Source organism: Typopeltis vanoorti, chromosome 11 (assembly GCF_054136105.1).
Source record: "Typopeltis vanoorti isolate ZY-2024b chromosome 11, IOZ_Tvanoo_1.0, whole genome shotgun sequence".
Classification (NCBI taxonomy): Eukaryota; Metazoa; Arthropoda; class Arachnida; order Uropygi; family Thelyphonidae; genus Typopeltis; species Typopeltis vanoorti.
Window position 1 is genome coordinate 50,355,369 of NC_143559.1, and position 19,896 is coordinate 50,375,264.

At 36.3% G+C, this 19,896-nt stretch overlaps 1 protein-coding gene across 1 annotated transcript in view; it reads left to right on the plus strand.

Moving 5' to 3' along the window:
* The window catches only part of Sec10 (Exocyst complex component Sec10), a 225,602-nt gene that overhangs the window by 171,308 nt on the left and 34,398 nt on the right, over nt 1-19,896 (plus strand). Inside the window, exon 15 of the mRNA XM_090400320.1 lies at nt 19,288-19,444. Within this exon, the coding sequence (XP_090256446.1) occupies nt 19,288-19,444 (157 nt within the window). The remainder of the gene's footprint in view (nt 1-19,287; nt 19,445-19,896) is intronic.

Consider the following 19,896-nt stretch of genomic DNA (forward strand, 5'->3'; position numbering starts at 1 on the left):
CAGAAATAGAGGAAAGAGTGCTGTAAAAGGAATTAGAGATGATAAAGGTGACTTGAAAAACAGGAGAAAAAGATATCTTTGAAGTGTGGAGTAATTACTTCGAAAAATTGCTAAATGAAACAAGCAGTGATTACAGCACAGTGGTAAAAAACACTGACAAGGCATGCAGTCAGGAATACATATCCATACTTGAAGTAGAAAAAGCCATCAAAGGCTTTAAATGTGTTAAGGCAGCTGGAGTAGATGATATTCGACCAGAAATGCTGAAGTATGGAGGTATAAAAGTCTTACAGTGGCTGCATTTCATAGTTCAGAAGGCCTGGACAGAGGGCTGAATTCCAGAGATAGGAGTAGAGCTCTCATAGTACCCATATATAAAAAGGGAAATAAAACAATGTGAGAATTACAGAGGTATTTCTCTACTGAGTGTTCTTGGTAAGATATATGCAAGTATACTTGAGAAACTGTTGAGAAGGATTGTGAAGGAGAAGCTTGGTGAAGAACAAGCTGGATTCAGGCCAAATAGAGGCTGTCAGAAATCATATTTTCACTTTACGACAGATAGTTAAGAAATCAAGGGCATATAACAAAGATCTGTATTTAAGTTTTGTCTTATCTGGAAAAGGCATATGACAAGGTGTCAAGAGAGAAGCTGTTTGAAACGCTACAGTTGTATGGTGTAAATGGGGCATTATATCTAGCAATACTTAGTGTTTATTTGAGTTGTAAGTCAGCAGTTATAATTAAAGGTGGTTTAATGTTAAATCTGGTGTGTGACAAGGATGTACATTCTCCTCTGTTATTCATTATCTATATGTATCACATTATGAAGGAAAGTGGTATTAAACCTGATATCAAAATTGGAGATGTTAATGTTAGCCCTTTGCTTTATGCGGATGATGTTATACTTCTAAATAAATCCGCTACAAGTCTGCAAAATTCCCTGACTAAAGTGAATAGCTGTTGTGATAGATATGATATGAAGGTCAGCATGACAAAGACAATGAAAATAGGGAGAAACATTGAAAATATCAACTGTTTTGTGAATGGAGAACCTATAGAGCAAGTAAAACATTTCACCTACTTAGGCTCGATTTTTAGTGACGATGGTAAATTAAATATGGAAATAGACAACAGAATCAACAAAGCTGGTACGATAGGAAATCAACTGAATAAATTTATATGGAATAAGAGAGAAATTAGCCAAAACACTAAATAAGCTGTATACAAGACAGCATTCAGCCAATTTTAACTTATGGATGTGAGAGGGGCATGAACAAATGGCAATATCATATTAAAAACGAGGATATTAGGAAAGAACTTGACATTGTCAGCATCCAGGAATGCATTAGCAGAACTAATCTCAGGTGGTATGGTCACTTAAATGGGAGAGGAAAGATTAGCAAAACAAGTGTTCTCTGCCAGGTTGGCAGGAAAAAGACCCAGAGGAAGACCAAGATATAGGTGGAATGATACAGTAAAAAGTGCCTTAGAAGATAGAAATAATATCTGATAATGTTGTAGTCTTGACAGGTAACAGACTGATTTGTAGGAAAATTGTAGATAAGAAGTTTGTAATGATGTAATTTTTTTATGTAGTACTATCATATCCTGTAATGAGGGTGTATATATATATATATATCAGAAATTTGATGATGATTTATTAAAAATTAAAACCTTGTCTATATTATGTATAAAAACTTGCCTACCATTTCAGTTCACACTTCACACATGCAAAACAGATGCAACTCATGACAAATGACAACATTCGATTTGATTGGTTGACACAATAACCAATCACAGCCTCTATGTGCTGTTGCCTCAGAGCTCATCCCCCCTCACCTTCTGAGCAGTTTAAAACTACTAGAACACTAAGAATTTGACCTGCTGCGCCATCTGTACATCTTTTCAAAAGACTCAATGGTGTATATATATTGAATGTGCACCTGGGCTATTAACGTAAATGTGATGTAATGTTTATGTGTCGAAAAGTGTCCTCTTCATGAAGCATTGTATACTGTGTTTGCATTTCGGAATCACGAAAAGTCTGGAAACAATTAGGGGAGTCTTTAACAGCAATTAATGCAAAAATATAATATCGGTGAAATTGCTATTCAGTGGATGATCACCGCACACTTAACACATCCTGAATATTTGTCCCTGATATATACATACACACACAGTAAAACCCCTTTTTTACACTTTTCAGGGAACTGATGGAAAAAAGTGTAAATTGCAGGAAATGTAAAAAAAGATTAAAAAAGGCTAAAAGATGACTTACTGCTAGTATGTGAGTCTACATACTAGATTACAAAATTTAATAACTGAAAATAAATGAATTTACAATTACTTACATTTATCTATTTAAAAAAATCTTTGATTGTTGATTGTTTTTGCTTTTCGTTTTTTTTTGACATAGCGCCAGATTTGTTTGCATTGAGTTCAATGCTTGACCTGTTTTTTACTATCGTGTTCAAAGTGGAATGGAGGTTCCAAGATCTTTTGTTAAATGCACGTGTTCCGGAATGCCAATCTACATGTTGCAGAATTGCCATCTTTTCTTCTACCGAAATATATATTCTGTCTTTTTTCTCCATGTTACTAACATGGATAATCCACCACCGCAACTTGAAAGCAACTTTCACACACTAAATTACGTAACAGAAATTCTGCAATATCAATTTGTACTGTGATTGAAAAATCACGGTATCACTCATCACTACTGCAAGCATGCAAATCACCGTGATGGCGGAAATGAAACTACAGCCAAAACCAACGTAGAAATTGATTCAAAAATCAGTATTGCCACCAGAGAAAAAAAACGCAATTCACAGGAAATAACGTACACATCCAGTTGTTAATGGTGGGAAAACAATATGTCGTAAGAATAGGCCTTAAGACGGGACTAACGGAAAATGACGTAAATGGCAGGAAAACTTAAATTGCAGGAACGTAAAAACGGGGTTTTACTGTATATATATATATATATATATGTTAAAGATACCAAGCAATTTTAAACCTGGTTTTACTCCATTTCCCAAGTAAGCAAACAGACTAAAAGTCAAGTTTGCGCCTGCAATTGATGCAAGTCTAACTGATCCCACAGGTAGTGCAGGACCAGGGCAACTCGTGGCAAAGGTGGAACAAGCTCCGATCACTAATCTTAATATTTACCCTTAATGCCAAAACACATCTCCAAGAAGGGGATGTAAGATGTTTTGTATTAAAGGCAAGGGGCCACTACCCAGACCGGTTTTGACCTTTATTGAGGTCTCGTCAGTGGGAGCTAGGCTAGAAATACCAAGATTTAGCAATACAGAGCTTGTAAGTATTTCGCCAAAACAAGTTACCATAAGGTGTTTTAACCTTATTAAATAAAAATCTCTGGAGGAGATATAAATGTAGAAAGTATTTTTACCTTGGGTATAAATATGTTAAAGATACCAAGCAATTTTAAACCTGGTTTTACTCCATTTCCCAAGTAAGCAAACAGACTAAAAGTCAAGTTTGCGCCTGCAATTGATGCAAGTCTAACTGATCCCACAGATGACTTTTAGTCTGTTTGCTTACTTGGGAAATGGAGTAAAACCAGGTTTAAAATTGCTTGGTATCTTTAACATATTTATACCCAAGGTAAAAATACTTTCTACATTTATATCTCCTCCAGAGATTTTTATTTAATAAGGTTAAAACACCTTATGGTAACTTGTTTTGGCGAAATACTTACAAGCTCTGTATTGCTAAATCTTGGTATTTCTAGCCTAGCTCCCACTGACGAGACCTCAATAAAGGTCGAAACCGGTCTGGGTAGTGGCCCCTTGCCTTTAATACAAAACATCTTACATCCCCTTCTTGGAGATGTGTTTTGGCATTAAGGGTAAATATTAAGATTAGTGATCGGAGCTTGTTCCACCTTTGCCACGAGTTGCCCTGGTCCTGCACTACCTGTGGGATCAGTTAGACTTGCATCAATTGCAGGCGCAAACTTGACTTTTAGTCTGTTTGCTTACTTGGGAAATGGAGTAAAACCAGGTTTAAAATTGCTTGGTATCTTTAACATATTTATACCCAAGGTAAAAATACTTTCTACATATATATATATATATATATATATATATATATATTTATGATTGATACACACAAAAGGCCACAAGAACTACAGCAAATTAGTGCTATGTTTGGCAAGAGGAATAGAAGAAAGGAGTTTTGCCTGAACAGCTGAGAGTTGTAATCTGGGAAGGCAAAGTGGGGGGAGACTGTTCCAAAGGGCAGAACTAGATGGAATGAATGAGGAGACAGTGAAGTTGGTTTGGTTAGTTTCAAGATGGAATGTAAAAGAGTGTTGGTTAGCAGTGGCTCTTGTATTAATGATTTTGGAGGAGAGTGGTGGAATGATAGTAGCCAATTCCTCAGAGCACTGTTCATGAGAATATCTGTAGAAGAGGCAGAAACTGTGAATGTCTATGAGAGAAGGATTGAAGTGGGTGTGAGAGGGGGGGGGGATCACTAATTAGCCAGATTGCTGTCTTTTGGATAGAATCGAGCAATCTTTAGAGGGAAGTTTGGTGCACTACCACCCCAAATATGGGAGTGGTATTCCATGGTTCTGCTGATTTAGGGTTTGTATAGAGTTGGTAGCTGTGGAGATGCGATATATAGTGTCTTATACCAAAAAAAAAAAAAATACACCAAGTTTTTTGGTGGCTGCCAAAAAAAAGATCAGAGGTTGCTAGTGAGTCCAAGAAGAGAAATCTAATTGTGTTTGGATACCTCTCAGTATTACTGAAGGTAAGGGGGAGAGGGATGCGAGGAGCTTTTTCTTGCGAGAGATCAGACAGAACTGAGTTTTGGTGACATTGAAGTTCAGAAGGTTGTCATTAGTGTGCAACCAGTGAGAAAGTTGGTGATCCAGTTGCAGAATGTGGAAGGTAGACCATAGGATGGCAGTTTGTTAAGTAGGCGACTGTGCTAAACCCATTGAAATGCCTTTGAAATGTCGAAGGCAACCACATGAGTTTCTCCAAATTCTTTCCATGGCTTGAGTGGGTGGTGAAAGCAAGAAGATCAGCTGTAGATTGTAAGTGGTAGAATCCATGCTGCTAATCACTGATTAGTTGGTATGTTTCTAGGTGGTTCAAAAGTTGGTTGTTGATTTCCTCCATAAATTTAGAGAGAACAGTTGGATAGTATTTCAGTGGTTGACTTTTAACACCTTTCTTTGGAATGAGCTGGATGTTGTAGGGTAGTGCTGGTTGAATAGGACAGATTGAAGAGGCAATACAGGATAGATGTGTTAGTACTGGTTTATTTTTTAACACAATAGGTGGGATACCACCAGGACCAGATGCTGTGTTTGTGTTCAGGTTATTAAGGATTCTTTGGATTTCATTTTGTTGGAAGACTGTCGGTGACATGAAGGTAACCATTCTTGGTGAAGTGGAGGGAACTTTGTCCAGGTCATTAATGCAGGAATTGGAAGAGAAAAGTGATGCTAGTAAGTTGGCCTTGTCTTTTGGTGAGGCGACTACAGTACCATTGGGATGTGAGAGTGGTGTGTATGGGCAAAAATTATAGTACCCGTGTGGGCAAAAGTTGCACCCAATTGCCTTGCACCCGATTGCCAAGTCAGACTCTGAAAGAACCAATTGCATATGGTTCTTTCAGAGTCTGACTTGGACTTGGTGATGAGTTTCTCCAAAAAACAAAAAATTTCAAGACCAAAACTCCAACTGCTTACTCTGCATGCTGCAGAGTAAGCAGTTGGAGTTTTGGTCTTGAACTATTTGTGGTAAGCAGAGGTTTTTTTCCCTTTACATCATTGGCACACTTTTTTGAGAGTCAAGGCTTAGATAGTGGCTGAGAATTTGGAGTGGAATAAGGGATGAAAGCTTTGATTCCTGTGAGGATGATTTCTGTTATTCAGTCTGAGCAGGTGTTTGGATCAGAAGAACTGAAACAGTAGTTGGACCATGGGAAGGAGGAATAGTCGTGGAGGTCTTCCCAGTTGGCACACTTGTATTTACAAAGGGCATGATACTGAACTGGTGAGTGAAAGTTGTTTAGTGATAAAATAGACTTGTATGAGGTTATGATCTGAGTTGCCAATAGAACTGACAACCAGTATACTTGGAAATTGAGCTAGTTAGAAAGAGGTTGATAAATTGAAGGGAGTTGTCATATATTCTGGTAGGAAGATTAATGATCTGAGAAAAACTTAAACTTCTGCATCCCTTGCCAGCTTGTTTGGTGAAACTGGAGAAGGAAAGCCAGTATGAGTTGTGGACATTAGGGTATTTCATTTGCAGATAGTTGTTAAGCTTTAGAGAGAGATAGTCGAAGAGGTCAGAGTGATTGACAGAGTTTCGAGAGTGATAGGGAGAAAATGTGAAAAGGGTGGGTTGATTTGGTTGGGAAATTTTGAGCTCAAAGCAGATGAAACAGTGAGGATTCAAGGATTTTCTGGCATGATAAGTTGGGTCTGATGAATTCACAAGTGTCACTCTTGTGGCAAAAAGAAATGTGTAATGTGTAGTTTAGGAAATTGAGGTGGACAGTGGCTGTTGAGGTTGCCATTTGGGATTCTGATAAGAATAGTAATTCTAGTTTAGATAACTGTTTTCCTAATGATGGTGCACATTGGTTATATTGCTGCTGTTTAGGCCAGAAATGTTGAAGTGGATGTGAAAATTTTTTTGGTAAGAATTAATGTTGATAGGATCTCTGTTGTTTTTTAAATTTTTTTGGGATTGTATTTTTTTTTTCCATGTTTTTTTTTACTATTTTTTGTTGAAGAATTTTTGAGATCCGTAAAATCGCATTTCTTTGGGTTGTGGTCCATCTTATTTGGTGAGGAAGAGATAAAAAGGAAGTGGGACATGCAGTGAGAGGTGACAGACTTGCAAACATACTGCCACACGAGTCCTTGGCAGTTTCTACCAGCAGCCACAGTATTTGGTCTCCCCTCCAGTCACTATTTGACAAAATATGTGGTTGCAGGATTTGACATAAGCTGATCAGGAAGCCTCCAAATTCTTTACTAATTGGTTCAGTTGTGTACTAAATAGCGACCAGCCTGCAGAACTATTTTACTGTTGTACCCTCAAATGGGAGAGGGTCTGTACCCCCACTACAGTGAGATCGGTATGTCATTGAGGGTATCACTCTCACCGCATGTGGGGGGGGGGGGGGTTGACAAAAACTGGAACCCTTGCTCTAGTGACCAAACATGGCTGCAGCCACTTCAGGTAATAAGGCGGTGGTGGTATTTCACTGACTGATGAAAGAAATCTACCACTTAGAGGTCTAGTTGGCATTTCCTCCAACTAAGGGAGATATAGAATAACACGTATGCCACAGTGAATTTTATTATGTAAATATTTCATCTTATATATCATAAGACATTATCAGTACAATTATCGAACAACAACAACAGTAATTGAATCAAAAAACAGAGTGCATACTTCAACTGGAATCCCTCTACTGTTTTTTAATTCAATTCCAATTGTTCGATATTTTCTCCAGACTCCTGATACCGTATGCATTCAAGTGAGAGCTATTTCTGTTATATAAATCAATTCATTCCTCAAACTCACTCCACATTCAAAAACTAACATCCATTCTTTCTGCGCAACCTATGAATGTCAAATTATTTGCTATCATAGCTCTTCTTAACACGTTTGCTACCACGCTCCTCGGGCCTAATTTGTTACCACATGCCAAGCACTTTCACTTCTTCAAGGTCAGTACGAGTAATCTCGTGGCCAGCAGTAAGCGACATATGAGTATATTCGTAGTTGGCTTGTGAGGCTCATATACCACCTACAAGTATGCACACGTTCGCTGCTACACTCCACACGCCAAGCAATTTCACTTCTTCAAGGTCAGTACAAGTAATCTTGTTGCCGGCGGTAATCGACTTGTGAGGCTCATATACCAACTACGAGTAGTTGGTATACTCGTAGTTGGCAGCGAACGTGTTAATTCACTACTGTCATATCTCAGTAACAAACTAATGATTTTTACTCTCTCTCTCTCTCTCTCTCTCTTCATTATCCCTTCTTCTGGCATCTTTTCATATCCTCTCTCATACTATATTTATCACTAGCTAAATTGTTTTACTTACAACAATACGAGTACTATGGTTTCTTTTCTGTTTATCAATTACATTTGTTATATTGTTCTGAGAAAACTAGAAGTAATAGTGATCGGCATGTTTTATGAGGGAATAACCATACCATATAACACTCTTCTTGTTGTTTCAGTTTTGCTTACCTGATTCAGTACATTGTTGTCTCTCCTTTTGCTACTTTATTTCTTGTCCTTCCCATGCTCCTTTAAACATCTCACCTTTTTGTACTTCTTGCATCATCTGTCTAATAATGTGTTTTAATCTTGAGATGTTGGAAGTTAATTCATTTTCAATATCTGGATGTTTCTAATCAGCAGGAAAAGTTTTCTTGTTGTCAACTTTGCTATATAAATTAGTCTTCCATTTTGTTACTGATCTAATGTGCATCGTGAGATTTTATTGCACTACTTGAGATTGCAATATCTCAAAAAAAAAAAAAGTGATGAAATATTCCATTAATAAAAACACAAATCTCCAGTAATATACTAAAAGACACGAATTTTTTCCAAGGGGGAAAAAAAAAAGACAAAAATAAAAATCATGTAATTTACATGAGCATTAAATAGACTTTTCATGAAACCTATTTAACAATAATGATTTAGTGACTGGATTCCATTGTATTTTATAAATCTATTTCTGGATTTATTATTATATAAGAGATTTAACATATCAGTTTATATTGTTTAGACATTTATGTCTAAATATGGGCTACCAGTAATTTTGCAACTTTACAGTAACTGAATTCTTCAGAGGCTTCTTTACAGAATAGACCACACTACAAAAAAGGCAGGATTGACTGTTGATAGGAGAGGCTACATATTGTTCTTCACATGCTCATTAGCAACTCTAACTATTTTATGTTTTACTTCTGACCCAGCTCTCAGATCCACAAGTTAAAACTGGTTTGAACACTGTCTTGTATACAGCTAATTTAGTGTTCTGACTAATGTCTCTCTTATTCCATATGAATTTATTCAATTGACTTCCTACCATACCAACTTTGTTGATTCTGTTGTCTATTTCCATATTTAATTTACTATCTTCACTAAAAATCGTGCCTAAGTAGCTGAAATGTTTTACTTGTTCCACAAGTTTCTCCATTCACAACACAGTTAACATTTTCAATGATTCTGCCTATTTTCGTTGTCTTTGTCTTTTTATTGCTGACCTTCATACCATATCTATTACAACAGTTATTCAATTTAGTCAGAGAATCTTGCAGATTTATTTAGAAGTATAACATCGTCCGCATATAGCAAAGAGCTGACATTAACATCTCCAATTTTGATATCATGTTTAATACCACTTTCCTGCATAATGTGATCCATATATGATAATGTACATCCTTGTCTCACACCAGATTTAACATTAAACCACCTTCCTGTACTTCCTTCAATTCTAATTGCTGACTTACAACTCAAATAAAGACTAAGTATTGTTTGATATAATGCCTCATTGACACCATATAACTAGGGTTCATATATTTTTGAAAAAAAAATACGGGACACTTTCGGTTTGAATAAACCAACAAAATTTTTTTGCTTTTCTTACTTACCAACATCAGCAAAGAGAAAATAATTTAATTAATTATAGCAATCTTAAAATTGAACTTTAAACAATACTAAATCATTGATCTTTGCCTGTGATATACTTCTCAGATGACCGTATTTTCTCAAGTAAAGAATGATTATGTTTTACCATGTTATGAAATTCCACAGTCCTTATTGAAAAACACTTTAACAATGAGCATAGCTTTCACAGTTTCTACAGATAACCGATTTTTTTTGTTTGTCCATAAGGAGTTCATCCGGGAAAACAGTCTTTCAGTACTAGCATTCGTGTCGGGAATGCAGGAGAAGAATTCAACAATCTTCTTCAAATTTATTAATTCATTTACTCCAACACTGTTGAATAATTCATACCAAATTTCTCCTGTAGATTTTACTTTAATTTCTTTCTTTCTTCTCTGTAATTGCCTTTTTCAAGATCATCACCTCATCAAACAGTTCAATTTCGTTGATTTTTGTGTTTGGGCAGACCTCTTCAATAGTTGTTACACTTTTCTGCACCCTTTTCCAACTGAGACTGGCTTTGGATTCTTCAATAAAATCCAAGACAAACTTTCAAAAGTAAGAGTGTCAGAAGACCATTCTTGGATCCATTCTATACAGGTGTTATAGTTTTGCCACACTTATCTGTTGGCAACTTCAGGGCACTTACATATAGGTTTAAACAATCTCACAATTATGCGTAACTGCAAAACTGACAAGAATAACTATAAAAAACTGACTAGAATAATTACAAATAAAATAGTATCGAACATGAGTGAAACACGTATCGCGTGTACAAGATTAGCTAGCTGTTGCTGAGGAACTTTCTGTAGTTTGTATTAAAGTTCATTTCTTCCATTTTTAAGGTTCTGATTAGGGTTTTCCATATCTCTGGGAGTATTAGGCCTTGATTTCTGTTAAGGTTGACAGTAGAATGGGCGGCTGTGGCTAATAAAATTGATCAACACTTGATCGGTAAACCAAATATTATTATTTACTAATTTATGATCAAGAAAATAACCTTCATGATGAATAGAGTCAATGGTGATATGAAAATCAAGGTATGCCGTTTTGAAATCCTAAAATGTAAAAAGGCAAGGTTACTAAACCATCTCACTTTTTTAAAATGTTGCCGAGATAACTGCATAATTCCTAAGTTTTTACTTCTTAAACCTCTTTTCAATACTAGACAAGCTAAAAATATTTATTTCAAGACATCGATGTTACTCATTCGTGAAAGGTTACATCACACAAGATTTGTGCTTAGTCAAATTGACTCACAATGTTACGAACTGTTCATGGATCTCTCCAGCTCTTTAGATGAGGAAATTTGGCAAGTCTTAGATAAAATGATTAATACTAGTTTCGCCAAAGCTTTTAACAAAAGCAGACAGACCCAGATTAAAAAATTTAATCTTGGTCTTTAGACCCACAATGAGTCTAAACCTTCTCTACCAGACAACCAAGTTATTCTTAATTTCTCAAACCACATCTTAAAGAAACCCGAAATCGATATTCTCAAGAAAGGTTTCAACTATGCAATAGCTCCTCAACAGATTCCCAAGGTAGATTTCATCTGTAGTCTAGAAAAAAGGAATCTCATTATTACCGCCTCACACAGCAAATGATCTAAGACTAAAAAGTTGTATAATACTTTCCTCTCCCTATTCCACAAAACAAAACTTCTCATCACTAGATAAAAGAACTATTTGTGATTTAAAAAACAACAAAGACATCATAATACTTAAAGCAGATAAAGGAAACAGTACTGTAATACTGAACTCAAAGGACTATGAGGACAAAGTCAACCATCTACTATCTGACTTCTCAGTATACCGTCTTTTAACAAAAGATCTGACATTAAAAAACCATAATGATACCAATGAATTACTATGCAATTTATCCAACTGGCCAACAGACTTGCTAAAATTGATGCATCCTTTAACTCCGAGACTCTATGGCATGCCAAAAGTGCACAAAGATGGTATTCCTTTACGCCCAATCATTGATGCAATCAACTCTCCTACCTACTTATTATCAAAACATCTCTCAAAACTCTTACAGCAACACATCCACAACTCAGAGAGTTATAATAAAAACTCTGGACATTTTGTGGAAAAGCTAAAAAACATCAAGATATCGGATAACGATCTTCTAGCCAGCTTAGATGTCATCTCTCTCTTCACAAACGTTCCTGTAGTAGAGGTCATTGACATCTTAAGTACCTTGTTCCCATAAGATATAACCTCATTGTTTGCTCACTGCCTAAACTCCAACTACTTTTCTTGGAAAAATAAGATCTATCAACAATTAACAGGCTTGGAAGTGGGGAGCCCACTCTCACCTTCATGTGCTGACCTCTTTATGGAAGACTTGGAAAACAAAATCTTATCCCAAATTTTTCCAAAACCTAAAATTTGGTTTAGATATGTGGATGATATCTTCATCGTATGGAACAATAACAAAGATGACCTATATGATTTTCTCAAAAAGATCAACTCCTTCCATCGTTCTATTAATTCACTCTGGAACTTGAAAGAGAAAAACAACTACTGTTTTTAGACATCTTAATCCAAAAACAAATTGATGGCAGTATAAATCTATTGGTGTACAAAAAACCGACCAACACAGGTTGCTACCTACATTTCAGCTCCTCTCACCACATCTCACATAAACTCAGCATTGTACACATGTTAAAGAAAAGAGCGATTCGCATTACAATGGACAACAAGACCCTTCAAGATGAGTTAAAATTTATTTCCAACAATCTGTACTTGAATGGCTATCCAAGAAGACTAGTCAATAAAGTCCTTTTTTCTGAACCACCACAAAGAGAACAAGAAGATATTCAATATATAAAAACAATTGCAATTCCGTTTGTAAGTGGCATCTCCAACAAGCTCGCCAACCTCCTCAAACAACACAAAATCAGAGTAACATTTAAACCAATAGAATCTATTCGTAAACTACTAAGATCTCCAAAAGACAACCATCCTTTCTATAAATATGCTGGAGTTTATAATATTCCATGCTAATGTGGCTCTAGTTACATCAGACAGACTTCGAGAAACCTCGAAATCAGGCAAAAGGAGCACATCGACTATGTCAAAAACAACAGACAGGAACATTTCTGGCCTATCGTCTCATTTCTCTACAACTAACCATGTCATCGAGTGGAACAAAAGCTGTTCCCCTTACTTACATAGAGGAAGATTACCATTCAAGAATTTTGAAAGAAGCAGCCACAGTCGCCCATTCTACTGTCAACCTTAACAGAAATCAAGGCCTAATAATACTCCCAGAGATATGGAAAACCCTAATCAGAACCTTAAAAACAGAAGAAATGAACTTTAATACAAACTACAGAAAGTTCCTCAGCAACAACTAGCTAATCTTGTACATGCGATACGTGTTTCACTCACGTTCGATACTATTTTATTTGTAATTATTCTAGTCAGTTTTTTACAGTTATTCTTGTCAGTTTTGCAGTTACACATAATTGTGAGATTGTTTAAACCTATATGTAAGTGCCCTGAAGATGCCAACAGATAAGTGTGGTGAAACTAGTTGGTTCAGTTAATAAAATTGATCAACACTTGATACTTGATCGGTAAACCAAATATTATTATTTACTAATTTATGATCAAGAAAATAACCTTCATAATACCATAATTCTTCTCGGTGATGAGTCCATCTTCATCAGTAAGGACTGTTCTTTCCTTGTTCCAAAATTATTATCTCGTCTCTGCTGAAGTTTCTCTAAGAGGCTTTTAATAATGGATTTTGCTTCAGCAAGAGTGATTTTCTCACCTTCAATTGCACAAATTGTTGCATGAAACATTTCAGATCGGCATTCTAGAAATGTGGCTATTAGCTGTGAAACTGGATTACTAAAGAAATTTTTTACAGGCAATGGTAGTTTATCAAGTGAAAGAACATGTAATTTGAGAACTTCATACATCTCATTCATCCTTTTGAGAGCAGGGTACAGAGACAACATCGCGTGTTTGAGTGCCCTAACCTAACACTGTCTTGTACTCAGTATTTAAAACGTCACAGAAACCTTTGAGTGTATGCACTCTAACAGTATAGATATAAAAATGTTAATATAATTTTTCAATGACAGCTTGAACGTCCATGGGCAATGTATCAGCTGCACACATTGTGTATAGCATTATTTATGATATGGGATGAACAATCAACTCCTGTCAATGTACAATTCAATTTTGATTTCAATTTATGAAAAACATTGTTCTTTCCTCTTCTGGAATTTCCACCAAAATTTGTATTAGTATTATCTGCTGACAAGGCAACAATTTTCTTTTCAATATTCCACTTTGTCACTAGTTGCCATACATATTCTGTAAGTTGGTCTGCATTTTTATATGGTAAATCTAAAAACTCTAGAACCATAGTTTTGATGGTCTCTTCTGGTATGAAGTATCGAACAAGAACTGGAACTATTTTCAAAGCACCGTGGTTAGAACTGTCTATTATTATTGACATATAATTAGCTTTCTCAAGTTCGTTTCTGAAAACAGCCAACTCATAAGGTGCTAATACACTCACAATTATAGCTTGAGTCTTCTTTTGACCGCAAGTGAACTTTTTGTCATATAGTTTCCGGATTATTTTCGACGTGCAGTCCATCGAACTGAAACTCTGGTTGTGCATACATACATGATATGCAAATGTAGCTTCATCAGCTGCAAGATTTCTTTCCATTTCACCCATTGTTTTTTTTAGAAAAACATTGGGTGAAACTGAAATGACACTTTATTATTTACGCTTGCATTTTCTGCTAATTTGTGTCTCTTCGTAGCGATGTCCTGCGTGATGTCTGACCGACCGCCATGTTGTATGCTGAATATCGCATTACGTTGTGTACATTTCACTTTCTCGTCAACTTTGCCATCACAATTACATGGTATAATAAAAGGGTAGGGCTTAAGAGTCAAAGCTGTATAACTGAGAGGAGACCTCTACATAGCCTTTAAAGGAATGTGGAGAACCAACCAGGGCTTCTGACCTAATGTCCAATCCTCACCTTCTCGTCGTGCACCCTGTTGGGGTATCTACCTGGATACTGAACGAACGAGGATGGGCTAGTAATTTGGGATTTAGTCGACCAAGTTGTATTCCTATTGGTTAAACCAAAAGACAAAATGATGGTACAACATGACAAAATTTCATGCCAGCTGGGGCGTCGCCCGGTTAAACAAGGCCCCCATTGTTTTCGCCAGGGAACAGGGTGAACAGCAAAAAGTCAGCTACTGGAACAAATCTGAAAACACACCCCAACCAACATCACCAGAGTTAAGGATCGGTACTGTTAAAGAAGTTAAAGAAGCCTAAATGGCAAAGAATGCAGCTAGCGGAGGAATTAGATAAGTACCAGATCGACATAATTGGGGTGACTGAAACAAAAAAGATCAAAACTGGTGAGATCTTTCTGAGCAATAAATACAAAATGTTATATTCAGGAAATGACAATCAAGTAAAAGAAGGAGTAGCCATAGTATTTAACACAAAATACGATGCTGATCTTCTTGAATGGCAGGCAGTTTCAAGTAGAGTACTGTGGGCAAATATTAGAATCGGAAACTGGACAATGAGACTTATTTGTACCTCTGGTCCCACAGAAGTTTCTACTAAGGTAGAAGTGGAGGAATTTTTTGTGGCTTTAAAGAAAGCAACTGACAAAATGAAAAAGAAAAAGTTGGTCCTTGTTGGGGATCTAAATAGCAGAGTAGGAAGTGATTGTCAGACATACAAAAATGTTTTGGGAAATTTTGGAGAAAAGAGCAAAGCTAATAATAATGGCAAATACCTGTTGGAGTTCTGCTCAGGACATGGACTAGTTATTACTAACACCATGTTCCAACATAAAAATGTGCACAAATTCCTGTTCCTGTTCTCAAACTCTTTCATTTTTTCTTCAATAATCTTTGTGTATATTTTGTGTGAACTGTAGACTTCAATAGTCTACAGTTCACATCTGAGAGCTGCTCAACTTTTATTCGCTTTAAAACTTTCTTACATGTCATTCTTTTCAATATAAAATTCAATTTTATCCTGCTCAAGACTAAATAGTGATCACTTCCAATTTCAAATTCTCTGTACACTCTGGGTGTCCTGCACCAGGGAGAAAACATCATTATCAACAGTAACATAGTCAATGAGACTTTTCTTATTCCTTGCCTCTTCTCTCCATGTGAAAAAGAGGCAAGGAATAAGAAAAGTCTCATTGACTATGTTATTGTTGATAGTGATGTTTTCTCCTTGGTGCAGGACACCCAGAGTGTACAGAGAATTTGAAATTGGAAGTGATCACTATTTAGTCTTGAGCAGGATAAAATTGAATTTTATATTGAAAAGAATGACATGTAAGAAAGTTTTAAAGCGAATAAAAGTTGAGCAGCTCTCAGATGTGAACTGTAGACTATTGAAGTCTACAGTTCACACAAAATATACACAAAGATTATTGAAGAAAAAATGAAAGAGTTTGAGAACAGGAACCAAACCTTGGAGATTCAGTGGCAAGCCTTGAAGAAAACCCTGATTGATTCTGCCAGAGAGACATGTGGTGAAGTCTGCAAGGATAGAAAAATCAGAACTCCAGTTAAAGAGGCAGTGAAGGAAAAGAAGAAAGCATATCAAAAGTTCCTGGCAAATAAGTCAGCTTGTGCTCTTAGAGAATACAAAGACAAATGTAAGAAAGCTAAACAAAAGTTATGGGAGGACTTTGGCAAGAACATAGAAAATAAATATCAAGAAGGTGGTAAAATATTCTGGAGGTTGTTGAAGAAGCTTAGGAATGGAGGAAAGAGTGCTGTAAAAGAAGTTAGAGATGATAAAGGTGACATGAAAATGGAAGAAAAAGATATCCTTGAAGTATGGAGTAATTACTTTAAAAACTACTAAATTAAACAAGCAGTGATGACAGCACAGTGGTAAAAAACACTGCCCAGGCATGCAGTCAGGAATACATATCCATACTTGAAGTAGAAAAAGCCATCAAAGGCTTGAAATGTGGAAAGGCAGCAGGAGTAGATGATATTCGACTAGAAATGCTGAAGTATGGTGGTATAAGAGTCTTACAGTGTTACAGCAATTGGTAACATTTGATTGGTAACAGCTGCACTGCATAGTTCAGAAAGCCTGACAGAGGGACAAATTCCCGATGATTGGAGTAGAGCTCTCATAGTACCCATATGTAAAAAAGGGAAATAAAACTGAATGTGAGAATTACAGAGGTATTTCCCTACTGAGTGTTCCTGGCAAGATCTATGCAAGTATACTTGAGAAACGGTTGAGAAGAATTATGGAAGAAAAGCTTGGTGAAGAACAAGCTGGATTCAAGTCAAATAGAGGTTGTCAGGATCAGATCTTCACTTTACAACAAAATAGTGGAGAAATCATGGGAATATAACAAAGATCTGTATTTAAGTTTTGCTCTCATTTTCTTGCATGAAGAAAATGAGAGCAGACCAGGTTAACTCATTTGGTGTGGACAAGAAAAGTGCAGAATGAGCAGAAATTAGCAAATCAGCCAAGTAAAATACTCTTGAGTTTTTTCGATTTGTGACATGTATCAAGAAGAATTATCATGGTAAGATGATGTTAATGAATAAAAGTGGACGATTGGTAACATCTGCAGAGGACATAGTTGAGGTATTCAGTGAGCAGTTCATCAGGGTGTTTCATCCTCAGTGTGGAATCAGAAGCTCAAGTGTAGAGAATAAAATGAAAGAAGACTTAATGGTGAGCTAGCAAGAAGCATATGAGTTTAGTAAGCTCAGTGATGTTAATGAGACTTGATGACATATCTCCATGTGTTCTCAGGGAATGTTCCAAGGAATTAGCATCAACTTTGGCTTACCTGTTTAATAAGAGGCTTGCAACAGCACAAGTCCCAAAGGAATGGAAGGAAGACAACATTGTTCTGCTTCACAAAGTGGTGATATTAAGGCAAGAAATTATATGCCAGTCTGTATATCTGGAGTTGTAGTTATGGTATTGGAGAGGTTGGTGAGGAATAGGATACAAAATTAGCTTGATAACAGTGGTATTCTTTGTGCTTGTCAGCATGGGTTTGTTAAGGGGAAGTTGTGTTTTACCAACTTGCTTATGTACTATAAAAAGGTGACGAGTGTATTGGACAAGGAAAGATGCATATGCAGTGGTATGCTTAGATTTTGCAAAGGCTTTTTATAGATTTCCACACTACAAGTTGGTAACTAAAGCAGATGGGATTGGATGATAGACTAATGAGTTGGATAGGTGACTGGTTTCAGATAGGTATCAGCATGTTGGGTATGTGGAGAGGAAAGTCACTAGTGCCACAGGGATATGTTTTAGAACCATTGTTTTGTTGTTTTAACTGGTGATATACAGCTGTTTGGAGATGATGCAAAACTGGGAAGAGCGATAAGGAACCAAGCAGATGTTGTGACCTTTCAGGAGGACTTGAATAAATTTATGAGTGGGCAACAGTATGGAACTGTCAATTCAGTGCTCAAAGTGTAAGGTTCTGAAATTTGGTAGGCAACAATGGGATGCAATGTATACACTTAGCAAGGAAATTTTGGAGGAAGTTGAGGAGTAAGAGACTTTGGAGTGGTGGTGAACAAGGATCTGAAGTTCAGAGGTCACATTGCACAAGTTGTTAAGACATCACATCAGATTATGGCAATTGTAGAAATAAATTGATTCTGGTTCCATTGTGTAAGGATTAATGTGCAAAGATTTGGTCTCCTGGTTTTCATGGCAAAGAGAATATATTGAAGAGAGTCCAGAGAAGACTGACTGAGATCATAACTGGTCCTTGGGAGGTAGAGTATGAGAACAGATTGAGGGAATGCAGTTTGCAAAGCCTTGTGAATAGGAGAAAGAGAGGGAATATGATTGAGAACATTTGTTAGTATGGAAGAAATTTGTTAATGTGGAAGAAATTTTTCATAGAATGGTAGAATTAAGGGAAAAGCTATATAAGGAGGGTGTGAGCAGGAGCATAAGGAGCAGGTACTTTCATCGAGAGTAGTCGATACGTGGTGAATGTCAGGAATGAGTTTAAAGCATGGCTTGATGACATTTGTGTGTAACAGTGTTAGCCTCCCACAATGAGTCTTTTGACTTGTTGGAGGTCTGCTGTTAATATAGGCCATGCCTTTATCAGGACTCTTCATTTGAAGATGAGTAAGCCCATCTCGTATGGAGGTGACAGGATGTTTTCTTCCATAACCTGGCAAACTGGCCAGGAGAATGTGTTCAGTTTACAGAAATGCAAGAATTGCATTATAACCAATAGCATTATGTACGTTTCATAAGATTGTGATGTACCTGCCTGTACATCACAATAAATTATTGTGTAATAATTTATTACACAATAATTGTGTAGAATATAGTGCCCAACTTAAAAACAAGGTGGATTGTTCATATTTCTTTCTCTCACTCACCTCATGCGTGTGTGCGTGCACACAGAGAAGTAAAATATTACACAACTATATAAAGATTATGCAAGTAAATATGGTAATGTAAGTTTTATTGAAATGTTAGTTCAGACTTTTTGATACACGAAGAAATGGCATTTCAAAATTCATCTTTCAGGCTTGTGCTGATGTGGTGAAATTTATTAAAATTTGTGTTGAAAAGATAAGAGATTCGCTAGATGGAAAGAATGTAGAAGCAGTATTGACAGAATTAGGTACCAGGTTTCACAGAACCATCTATGATCATCTGCAGCAGTTTCAGTATAATTCTGAAGGTAGGAATTTTTTTAACCTTATTTTTCAAATATAATATCAGCTGCTTAATAATAATAATAATAAAATTCATTGTTTTATGAGTATAGTTTGTACAATACAGTTAAAATTGAATTTTGTTTAACAAATATAGTATGGTAAATCATGAAACCCTTCTGCCCTCTCTTCTAAAGTTTTAAGTAACCTAACTGCATAGTAAAGAAACAGGAAAACAGTACACACAAATGTTCATGCTAAGGTTTTTAACTAAGGTTTTAACTTGGGCTGGAATGCATTTCTGGTGGATCACAAGATACTTTAGTTGTCCATTTACTTATTTTTACCTCATGGGAAACATTTTATTGCCCTTTCTTCCAAGACACATGGTGGTTGATACTTAAAGCACAGTAGAGAAATATTGAGGAAATGAAAGAAATATTTTGTGCAAACAGAGTAGTAAGCCTTGAGATAGCAT